The sequence below is a fragment of the Oryctolagus cuniculus genome, chromosome 5 (genome assembly GCF_964237555.1).
Source record: "Oryctolagus cuniculus chromosome 5, mOryCun1.1, whole genome shotgun sequence".
Lineage (NCBI taxonomy): Eukaryota > Metazoa > Chordata > Mammalia > Lagomorpha > Leporidae > Oryctolagus > Oryctolagus cuniculus.
In genome coordinates, this window is record NC_091436.1 from 140,570,141 (window position 1) to 140,582,338 (window position 12,198).

General features: G+C 43.4%; 1 protein-coding gene and 1 pseudogene across 2 annotated transcripts in view; one reads left to right on the forward strand and one right to left on the reverse strand.

The window, feature by feature from the left end:
* The window catches only part of GABBR1 (gamma-aminobutyric acid type B receptor subunit 1), a 63,510-nt gene that overhangs the window by 48,523 nt on the left and 2,789 nt on the right, over nt 1–12,198 (forward strand). The window contains exon 23 of one of the 2 annotated variants that reach the window (XM_051855797.2): nt 12,121–12,183. The exons of the other annotated variant lie outside the window; for it this stretch is intronic. Coding sequence (XP_051711757.1) covers nt 12,121–12,168 — 48 coding nt within the window. The 3' untranslated portion in view covers nt 12,169–12,183. Of the gene's footprint in view, nt 1–12,120; nt 12,184–12,198 lie in introns of those variants that run through there. 2 annotated transcript variants of the gene reach the window in all.
* On the reverse strand, nt 5,749–6,266 carry LOC138849761 (olfactory receptor 2H2-like; annotated as a pseudogene).

Genomic DNA, 12,198 nt, shown 5'->3' on the forward strand with positions numbered 1-12,198 from the left:
ATGTCACCATATCACCCCTTGGCTACCACATTATTCTGCAGCCCATGACTGCACTGGGTTTTCTTGATTATACTTGGCTGATTTTCACAAATGACAATAGACTGAAGTACAAAGTTCAGTGATGAGCTATGAATTATATGATTTTGCTAAGATTCTCTTCCAAATTTAGCTTTCTGAAAGTTCATTTTGTTTCATATATTATTCAGAGTTATATTAGCAATCTCTGATAGCTCTGTGAAGTAAAGATATTCTTGGGTATAGCAGTTTTTGGAGTGGATATGATACAAAGTGTTTATAGTTAATCTAGTTTAATTTTTATCCTGGTTACCACATTGTTAGGACCAATTTTTCCTGGTAGGTTGTGATGAACACTCGAACTGATCCCTGATGGGGCATAAACTTTTCCTGAGCCTATAGCAGCTTAAGATTCACACAGCTGTGCACACACACACACACACACACACAAACACACTTTATTTATTTGAATAGATTAAGTGTGCACAACTATAACATTAAAAAGACAGGAGACTAGTGTTGTGGCAAAATAAGCTAAACAGCTGCTTGCAATGCCAACTGGTATTCCATATTGGAGCACTTGTTGGGGTCCTCAATGCTCCACTTTTTTTTTTAAAAGATTTATTTGTTTATTTATTTGAAAGGCAGAATTACAGAGAGGCAGAGGTAGAGAGAAAAGAGTCTCTCATCCACTGGTTCATTCCCCAGATGGCTGCAACAGCCAGAACTGTGCTGATTCGAAGCCAGGAGCCAGAAGCTTCTTTTGGGTCTCCCACATGGGTGCAGGGTCCCAAGACTTGAGCCATCTTCCATTGCCTTCCCAAGCCACAGCAGGGAGCTGGATTAGAAGTGGAGTAGCCAGGACTGCAGTTGGTTTCCATATAGGTTGCTAGCACTGCAGGTAGAGGCTTTACCTATTATGCTACAGCGCCAGCTTCAATGCTCCACTTCTGATCCAGCTGCCTGCTAATGTACCTTGGAAAGCAGCAGAAGATGGCCCAACTTCTTGGCTCCTCGCTGCCCATTTGGCAGACCCGAATGGAGTTCTGGGCTCCTGACTTTGTTTGACCTGGTCCAGCCTTGGCCATTGTGGTCATTTGGGGTGTCAACCTGCAGATAGAGAATTCCCACCTCCCTCATCACTCTGCCTTTCAAATAAATAAAATATAGAATCTTTAAAAAAGACAGTCTCATATATATATATATATATATATACATTATTTATATAAAAGTCTACTTTCTTCCCATGTCTGTTCTTCAAGTTACCTGTTTCCTCTTCCTAGGTATGACAGATGTATAATTCTAGGAATATTTTATGTATATTAAAGTGGGGTAGGTCTAGCCAGGAGGCAGAAATCATATGGTGATTGATACAGGGGAAGCTTAGTATAAAGCATTGTTAAGCTATAATAAAAGAGTAACTGTTTGGTATAGAGATGGCTGTAGGGTACTCTTGCTGAGGGAGAGTGCACAAGTAAGGGTGAAACGGGGCCCCTTCCTCAAGTCTGGGTTGCAGCCTACTGGATGTCAGAGTTCAGTGGCTTGCCTTGTCCAGAGCTGGTCCACAGTTACTGGGCAAGCAGGAAGCAGCCCTTTGGGGTACAGGCTGCAGCTGTTGAGAAGATGCATGAGTATGAAGAAAGTGTTGGTGCTGCTGTGGGTGGGAAGACTCATGGCTGGTGTCTACTTTGGGAGAGCTGTAGAAGAAAACCTTTCAGGGTGCAGTCAACTAGAGGGAGTTGGGCTGTTTTCATATGGGTGGGAGATCTAGAGGGCAGGGTGCCTACATTATGAGAGCTGTGGCAAGGTGATTAGCAGGCTAATCACCTTAGCAGCTTTGAAATCACTGGGGGACCACATGTTCTAGGCAATGGTTGGGGCTGACACCACTGGTTTATCCTCATACCTGCACTTGAAATCGACAGTGGGCCCAGCAAGAGAAGCCCCTTTTCCTTTTTGTGTTCCTCTGGAGCTCTTGACTAAGAAAGCTAATATCTTACTCACTGCAAAGGAAAACTCTTTAAGGTAATTCTGTCTATTAATACAGAACAGCTATTGGAGTGAAATTTGAGGCTGAGAGCCACTATATTGACAGTTAGCACACACATAAAAATATAAATAACTATAACTTTGTAGCATCTTTTTTATTATACCTGCAAATCACCTCATTCTGTTTATTTGTTAAGAGAGAATTCGGGGGGGGGGGCAGTGCTGTGGTGTGGTGGGTAAGGCTACTACCTGTGGTGCCAGCATCCCTATGGGCACTGATTCAAGTCCCACCTGCTCTGCTTCTGATCCAGCTCTCTGCTATGGCCTGGGAAAGCAGTAGAGGATGGCCCAAGTCCAAGTTCTTTGGCCCCTACATCTGCGTGGGAGACTTGGAGAAAGCTCCTGGCTTCAGATTGGCTCAACTCCAGCCATTGTAGCAATAATGAACCAACAGATGGAAGACCTCTCTCTCTGTGCCTTTGCCTCTCTGTAACTCTGCCTTTCAAATCAATCAATCAATCATTCAATCATTCAATCAATCTTTTAAAAAAGAGAGAATTCTGGGGTCCCTGTTGTGAAATTGTGGGTAAAGCCGTTGCCTGTGATGTCAGCATCCCACATTGGTGCTGGCTGAAGTCCTGGCTGCTTCACTTCCTATCCAGTTCCCTGCTAATGCACTTGAGAAAGCAGCAGAGGATAGTCCAAGTAATTGGGTCCCTGCACCCATGTGTAAGACCTGGAAAAAGCTCTGGCTCCTGCCTTTAGATTAACTCAGTTCTGGCCCCATGGTCATTGAGGGAGTGAACCAGTGGATGGAAGACCTCTCTCTCTGTCTCTCCCTCTTTCTCTATCTGTAACTCTGCTTTTCAAATAAATAAATAAATCTTAAGAAAAAAAGACTACTCAATCAGTATGGCAGAACTCCAGTGAGCACTGAGGCAGGTTCATGGGCTCTGTCTGCATGCATTGGCTTAGCTTCTGTAGGTCTTGTGAAGGTGACTTGGTGTATGTAGCTATTTACATTGGTATCTCTGAAGGGATTTGGTTTCCAGAGCTTCTTACTCAGCTGTCATCTTGGCTGTGTCTCTCTGTTAATGCTTTTGACAATGTTCCAGATATGAAACTTTTTGCTCTCTGTTCCAAATAAACAGTTGTGCCCCTAACAGAGCTCCTAACCCCTGTGGTCTGCCCTGCTTACTAGAATTTTCATGCCATGGGGTTGGAAGGTGGTTGGGAACATCCAGGCCACTGATTTTACTGACAGTGGACTTTTTTGTTTTTTATTTGAGGTGTGTGTGTGGGGGGAGGGAAGGTGGGATGGCGGGGAAGAGAGAGAGAGAGAGAGGGAGGGAGGGAAAGAGAGGGAGAGAGAGAGAGAGAGAGGAGAGAGGGTGCTTCCATTTGCTGGTTCATTGCCCAAATACCCACAATGGCTCTGGGGGCTGAAGCTGGGAGCTGGGAATGCAATCCAGGTCTCCCATGTGGGTGGCAGGAACCTAACTACTTGAGCTATCATCACTGTCTTCTGGAAGTCACAATAGCAGGAAGCTGGAGTCAGGAGGTGGATGTTGGTATTGAACTCAGACACCTGTTATTACACCTGGTTGTCTTAACTCCTAGGTCAAATGTCTGCTTCTATTGTATTTTACTAAATAAAATTCTCTCAATTTTTTCTATACCTTTAATTAATTTCCAGAGCTCTGAAATGGTGCTTTCTATTTTGTCCAGGTGTAATGATGACTTTTGAGAATAGAAACAGCTAAATTCTCATTCAGGCATTCCTCTGTTCACTGAATTTTTTTTTTTGACAGGCAGAGTTAGACTGTGAGAGAGAGAGAGAGAGAGAGAGAGACAGAGAGAAAGGTCTTCCTTCCGTTGGTTTACCGCTCAGATGGCCTCTACAGCAGGCACGCTGCACCTATCTGAAGCCAGGAGCCAGGTGCTTCCTCCTGGTCTCCCATGCAGGTGCAGGGCCCAAGCACTTGGGCCATCCTCCACTGCCTTCCTGGGCCACAGCAGAGAGCTGGTGGAAGAGGAGCAGCCAGGACAGAATCTGGCACCCCAAACGGGACTAGAACCCGGGGTGCCGGTACCACAGGCAGATTAGCCTACTGTTCATTGAATTTTAATTCTAACCATTGGTACATAAGAATTCAAAGTAGGTTTTGGATTGAGTTTAGTTTGCATTCCTGAAGGATTATTCATTCTCAAAGCACTTTGGCAAAATTTCTTGTGAACTTTTACAGATAAAAGGGAAGGAGGCCTTTTTTCCATGCGTGGACTGACTTGATCAGAGTCACCCTATCACCAATAGGCAAGATGGGAGGTTCATGAATTTCCATGCTACTTCCCTCCAGCTTCTTAACCTATCACAATTCCCATAGCCTACTCCCATATTTTGGCTTTCTTATTTTTGTTAGATGACAAATAAAGTAATAATATTCATATTCTCTGGGAGAATTCAATACACACAGAATAAAATTATTTTACCTGATGCTGCCTTAAGGCCAAGTGCATCAGACACCAAGAAGATACCTTTCTTAAGGCCAGGAATGGGACACTCAGGGAGTCTGGAATAGTTGTGTCTCTGGTTTGGACAAGGAAGGAATTTCACATGGAGGGGAAGGAAGAGAGGGTTTTAGATTTATTGCTCACATTCCTTGACAGGACACCATTTTTCTAAATCCAAGTTTTCTCTGAATTAGTTTTTCTTGAGAGAATCCTGGGACTCTTGTAGCAACCTTATGAAGGGAATCCCCAAATTCAGTGGGTGATTTCTCTGTTGCCAGCCAGTGTCTGTCCAGTCAGGGACACTATGGTATTAGGTGAGTTTGGGAGTTGAAGATTTCTATTCTTGGTTTGTGGAGCTTTTACATGGGAGACAGGCTTACTTTAACCAACCAGAAGGGATGACTGACTAAAACTAAAACATTCTGTGAATGGACACTTCTAGGGTTGGTTCTTCATTTTGCTCCAACTGTTGGGATTCCCATAGGAAGCCTGTGAGACTGTATTCAAGAATGTGAGGAGTTAGGCGAAACTGAGAAGGAGGACCGGGGCAGAGAATCTGAAACCTTTTGCTCATCAAAAGTTGTTTTTCAGAGGATGTTCTAGGGAAGCTTATTGTGCAAATTGTACTCAGAGGGAACCAGACCACCAGCCAATCAATGAAGATGCAAACCCTTGACCTTCAAAATTTCTACAATTAAAAGATGACCCCATTCCTTCTGGAGAAGTACTTTTTATGGTAGAGGGAAATTGGAAGGGAGAGTGTTCCAAGCAGAAGAATGGCATGTCTAAAGGCTGGGGCAACAGAGCGAGGTGTGTTTCAGGGACTTCCAGTAGCTCTGTGAATTTGCAGGATTCTAGGTGGGTGGGTCATGGAGAGGGTGATGAGAAAATAAGGAAAACAAGAGCCTGATCTAGAAGTTTAGGCTCTGTGTTTAGTAACAGGGGGATTCACTTATTATTCTTGGCTAACAATTATAATACCATGAAAGCTGGGCCAGCCACGTGCGTGGTGAATTTAGCAAAGCCATAGTGGAGATGAAGACAGTCAAAATATTAATGGAAAAGAAAATAAACAGAAATTAAATTTTAACGATTTCCAGGCTTGATGATGTTTTTAGTTCTCAGGTATAAACTAGATGCTTGTGTCCTCTGACCTGACTCAATCTCTGCCTGTCCTTCTCTCTCTCTCTTTTTCTTTCTGTATTTCTGCCTTTCAAATAAATAACTAAATCTTCAAAAAAAAAAAAAAAAAAAAAAAAAGAAAGGCAGGCAGAGTGTGGGTGATGTTTGAACTATGGTTTTGACTTGACACACAATCCAGACCCAGATATCAGCTGCTGGCAGAGGTGGGGTGGATGATGGTGACATGGTGGAGGGGCTGGCAGATAGCCACAAAGCTGTCAAAGGACCATCATTGCCTGTGGGATGCACTCAGTGGTCCCCAGGGCCGGGAAGAGCTGCACAGAGCAGCCCAGGAAGCTGTTGGTTTCTTAGGGGCCGGTGTCTGGAGCCTGAACAGCATCTGGAGGATAAAGGACCTGAAGTAAAGGTTCAAGAAGCAGAGGTTGGAGAGGAGAAAGTGCATGGGAAGGTGGAGCCTGGGGCCGAGGAGGCAGCAGCATGATGAGTGTATTGCCTGCTAGGGTCAGGAGATAGGAAATCAACACAACAATGAAAGTAAATTTTTCTAGACCTGGGTATTTAGAGAAACCCATAAGGAGGAAATCCTCTGCAGAGCTCTGGTTGACCATGGCCTATTCCACCATGGTATGGCAAGCTATTGTACAAAACTCTGGGTACTTATGAAGTCACATCAAGTGGAAATTTATCTCTGCTTCTCCTGTTCATTCTGAAATAGACTGATTTCAACCTTTCTTTGTCATATAATATGAAAATTAGTAGTTGAAGTACACCATGTTGCACTTGGGACTTTTAAATAGAGTTTTTATTTTGCATAATGTGTGGTTAATTTTCTTCATATGTAGTTAAAAACTTTTTAATTTGAATTAATTTCAAACTTATAGGAAGTTTGCAAGAGTAGTTCCAAGGACTTTTATATAATATTTATCACGACTCACCAAGTTTTTGTATTTTCTCTCATTTGCACTATCATTCTCCCTCAGTGTATTTGCATATTATCATTTTTACTCTGAGTCATGAAGGAGTAGACTGTGTACTTCACTCCATTTTACTCTTTAATATTTCAGGATGCTTATGTTAAAACAAAATGATCTCCTAAACATTTTGCAATAAAAATTTAAAAACTTGGAATGCATGCAGTACTGATATCTACGTGCAGTCCATATTTCTATTTTGTTGATGCTCTCAGCAATATCTTTTGTAGGAATTTTACAAAAGATTTACTTTTTTTAAGATTTATTTATTTATTTGAAAGTTGGAGTTACACAGAGAGAGAAGGAGAGGCAGAGAGAGAGAGAGAGAGAGAGGTCTTCCATCTGCTGGTTCATTCCCCAATTGGCTGCAATGGCCAGAGCCGTGCAGATCCGAAGTCAGGAGCCAGGAGATTCTTCCGGGTCTCCCATGTGGGTGCAGGGGTCCAAGGACTCGGGCCATCTTCCACTGCTTTCCCAGGCCATAGCAGAGATCTGGATCGGAAGTGGACAGCTGGGACTCAAACCAGTGCCCATATGGGATGCCGGCACTGCAGGTGGTGGCTTTATCCACTATGCCACAGCACCGGCCCAAAAAATATTTACTTATTTATTTGAAAGGCCAAGTTACACACACACACAGACACACACACACACAGACACAGACACACACACAGGTCTCCCATCTGCTGATTAACTTCCCAAATAGCCTCAATGGCCAGGGCTGGGCCAGGCCAAAGCCAAGAGCCTAGAACTCCATCTGGACCTCCCACATATATGGTAGGAGTACTTGGGTGATTGTTGCTTTCCCAGGCACATTAGTAAGGAGGTAGATAGGAAGTGGAGCATTTGGGACTTGAACTTGTGCCCATATGGGCAACAGTTTTAACTTGCTGGGCCACAATGCTGAATCATTATTTATTTTTAAAGATTTATCATTATTATTTTTAAAGATTTTTATTTTTTAAAGAATCATTATTGTTTTTAAATATTTATCTGTTTATTTAAAAGCACCACAGAGGGAGAGAGAGAGACAGAGAAAGAGAGATCTTCCATCTTCTGGTTCACTCCCCAGATGGCTACAATGATCAGGGCTGGGCAAGGCTGAAGCCAAGAGCGTCTTCTAGGTTACCCATGTGGGTAGCAGGTGCCCAAGCATTTGGGCCATTTTCTGATGCCTTTCCCAGGCCACTGACAGGAAGCTGGATTGGAAATGGAGCAGCTGGGACAAGAACTGGCTCCCATATGCAGGCGGCAGTCTTACCTACTCTGCAACAACGCCATCCACTGGAATCATTATTATTTGTTTTATATAGAACCCAGTACATATTTGCATGGGCGGAAAGGTTTAGCACAGTGGGTAAGGTGCTAGTAAGGATGCCCACATCCCACATTGGAGCGCCTGGGTTGGAGGCTGGGCTCTGCTTTTGATTCCAGCTTCCTGTTGTTAACTGAAAATAAGTGTGAGTCTCATTGGGAAATCAAAGTTAAAGATTTTTAAAAAGATTTATTTATTTATTTGAAAGGCAGTTACAGAGAAGCAGAGGCAGAGAGAGAGAGAGAGAGAGAGAGAGAGAGAGATATCTTTCATCCACTGGTTCAGTCCTCAAATGGCTGCAATGACTGGAGCTGAGCTGATTCGAAACCAGGAGCCAGGAGCTTTTTCTGGGTCTCTCACGTGGGTTCAGGGGCCCAAGGACTTGGGCCACCTTCTGCTTTCCCAGGCCATAGCAGAGATCTGAATTGGAAGTGGAGCATCTGGGTCTCCAACCGGTGGCCATATGTGATGCAAACATTGTGGGTGATGGCATTACCCACTATGCCACAGTGCCGGCCCCCAAAGTCAGTTTTATTCAGCAAGTCAAACCGAGGATTTAAACCTGGAGACAATCGTCAGTTGCCTGTTCTGGCTGTTCCACAGGGCTGTTTGGTTACAGGATGAGTACACACACTGAAACAGGTTTAAACAGTACAGAGTTAATGTGCGGTTATCAATCACCTTGGAAGTCAGAGAATGCTGCTTTAAAAATTGAAGAACATCAGGTAATAGTTAACAGACTTGATTATTGATTAAAAGAGGTGTGGCTGGCACCGCGGCTCATTAGGCTAATTCTCCCCCTGCGGCGGCGGTACCACAGGTGGTAGTCCCAGTTGGGGCGCCAGGTTCTGTCCCGGTTGCTCCTCTTCCAGTCTAGCTCTCTGCTGTGGCCTGGGAGGGCAGTGGAGGATGGCCCAAGTGCTTGGGCCCTGCACCTGCATGGGAGACCAAGAAGAAACACCTGACTCCTAGCTTTGGATCGGCGCAGGGTACCGGCCGTAGCAGCCATTTGGGGGGGGCGGTGAACCAACAGAAGGAAGATCTTTCTCTCTGTGTCTCTCTCACTGTTTAACTCTGCCTGTCAAAAAAAAAAAAAAAAAAAAAAAAAAAAAAAAAAAAAAAGGTGGTACCCTACATTCCCATGTCTGATGTTATCTATATTCAGGGAGAGGTAAACAGTGGGGCTATTAATTACTTTTCCTACAATGGCCCTAAGAACAAAAGTTCACTCCCTTCTAACCATGCATACATTTTTCTTTTTGAGGTTTCTTTGTTCGTGGTTGTGGGTCACTGAGGAGGTCATGTTGTATGGGAACATCATCACAACACAGGCAGCATCCAGGTGATACACTATGGTCCCTTACACTCTGTGGGAAACCTGGATTGAGTTTCTAGTTTCTAGTACTAACCTGGCCCAACTGTAGCTGTTACAGACATTTAGGGAGTGAGCCAGTGGATGAAAGTTGTCTGCCTGCCTTTCTTTGTTTTTGTTTTTTTCTTTGTCTTTCTGACTTTCAAATAAATAAAAATAAAAAAAAATATAAGTTCTGGGGGCCAGTGCTGTGGCGTAGCAGGTAAAAGCCGCAGCCTGCAGGGCTGGCATCCAATATGGGTGCTAGTTCTAGTCCTGGCTGCTCCACTTCCCATCCAGCTCTCTGCTATAGCCTGGGAAAGCAGTAGAAGATGGCCCATGTCCTTGGGCCCCTGCACTCAAGTGGGAGACCTGGAAGAAGCTCCTGGCTCCTGGCTTTGGATTGGCCCAGCTCTGGTCATTGCAGCCAACTGGGAGTGAACCAGTGCATGGAAGACCTCTCTCCTCTTTCTCTCTCTCTCTCTGCCTCTCTGTAACTCTGCCTTTCAAATAAATAAATAAATAAATAAGAGAAAAATACACTATCTTTTATTGAACAAGTCCAAATGGAGCATTGGAAAGATGCCACCTCCCCAGGGGTTCCTCAAGGGACCACAGTAGCATGATCAGCACCAGTTGCCCCACTCTGGGGTACAGGGTCTCAAGGGTCCCACTCCTGAGAACTGTCACTGCAGTGCCCTTTTGCCTGGTGGAGCTGGTCCATACTCACCCTCATGGTGAGGAATTTGGAGGTCCTGTAGTTTGCAGAGATCGAAAGCTAAAGGGATTCTATAGGAATTTAATTCTAGGGGGTGCTGGAGCCCCCAGAGTGCAGAATGGGGCCTGGCCCCAGTGGGTGGATCCCCAGCTTCTCTGTCTGGGGGTAGTGGGAAGGTGTGGTGCCCAGAGCTGCGGCCTCCACGTGGATACCCTTTTCACTGGCCACAGGCCCTTGCTGTGCTCCTGCTGGACAGTCACCACGAAGCCCCCATGCTGACCTGGAGCTCTTATTGGAGCCATTGGACCACCAAAGAAACTTCCCCAGACTGCCCCTGAGAGGCATCTTATTATGTGGCATTTCCATTTAAACTTTTTGATTAGCCTCTTTGTCCCAACTATTATTTACAACTGCAGGCAGTCTATTTTCTTTAGCTAATATTTCCCCAGAAAACGGTTGTTCTGTCTCAGTAAAGCTCTTAGTTTTGTGAGTTCTGGGAAACAACCAGACAAGTAAAATAACGACAATTTTCTATAAGTAGGACGTTGAAGGATCTGACACCCCATGGTCCTTCCAGTGATTTTCTGTCTGCTAGTTTTCACCATGATTGTGTGCTGTGGAGGCTCCCGTGGAGCTTGGGAGGTGGAAGGGGGCTATGACGAAATCATTCCATAGAACTGAGTGTTCTTACTGAGACCCAGTCATTATCCTTGAATGAACATTCTTCAGATTGCAGCATGCTTTTGATTAATTTCTAGAGTTCTATAATTGTTAATTATAATGATGTTTTCTGGCTTATGAACAAGATAATTTATGAACATGATAATTTTTGGAGGATTTAACTGTGCTGATGTCTTTGTGTAGTCTTCAGTCATATTGGATACTTTTGGAATTACAATATAAATACTTAAGTCTTCACAGACTTCATAGAATTAACAGTTTACTGCTTCATGTGGAATACAGAAACCTCACCACTATATACTCAGAGATACTTTTGTCATTATTATTTTATTTTGTAATTGTCATATGTATTATATATATCCCATCAATTTTGTACACTTTGGTTCCAAAAGTGTTATATATTTTAAAGGACTCAAAAGCAGAATAATATACTATTATTATTCTATGTATGCAGATAGCTATCAGTTATGTGGGTCTTTCTTTGGTCATGATATTTCAAATTTCTCTCTGGCTTCAGGTCTTCAGCTAGTGATAACTCTCCTAATTTTACTTCTATGAAAATATTTTCATTTCATCTTTATTCCTATAGAATATTCTAACATGTATACAATTGCCCAGGTGAATGTTGATCCTTGAGGAGCAGAAATTAATGACTTTTGCTGCCAACATGGAATGAAGTTTAGGGAATATGTGGTCTAAGACCAAGATTTCTATGCAGGATCATGTGTTTTTGTTGGGCTCCAAGATCCTAAAGCTTGAGAAAAGGATGTAATTTTATGCTAAGAAGACCATCCACCTCTGAATGTGATGAAACCCACAGTGAAGTTCCTTGTTTCTGATAAAGTCACATGATCAGGGACAGAGACACCTTCTCCGGATGTGGCTTAAAAAAAAGAAAACCCACATGGTGGCTCATGGCGTGAGAAGGGACGCCTTCTCATGGTTCTTGATGTACCACTATGTTAGAGGTGAATATGGAGGGGTAGATTAATATTGGAGAAAAAGAGAAGCTCACTTGCATTTGGCTGACATTTACCAACCCTGGTGCCCAGATACCTTGATGACAGAAAGCCTTATCTATGGGGCAGAAGTTCTGTACTCTTTATATTTTGTGTTTACCTATTAGCAACAAAGTACCCATTGGAACATCCTGCTATAACCCAGAGGTTACATGATGTTGTCCTTTCTTGGTTTGGTGTGAAGGAAAGAAACACCACAAATGAAATAGTAAACGTTTCTCCTTCATATTCCACTTCTATTTCAGTCCCAAGGGAACTATTCTTTGTAACTACAGTTTGATAACAGCTATACACATTTGAAAGTTGGCTGGAATGAGAAAATTGGGGTCTATATTTTGTGCATGAGATTGTGTATGAGATCATAAACATGCTGAGTTTTAATTCTTTCACCTCTTTGTTCTTTGAAGGAGAAAAGAAGGCAGAAGTGGATCAATATAAGAAGGGCAAGGAATTAGAAAGGACCTTGAGGAAAGAGGAAAGAAGAC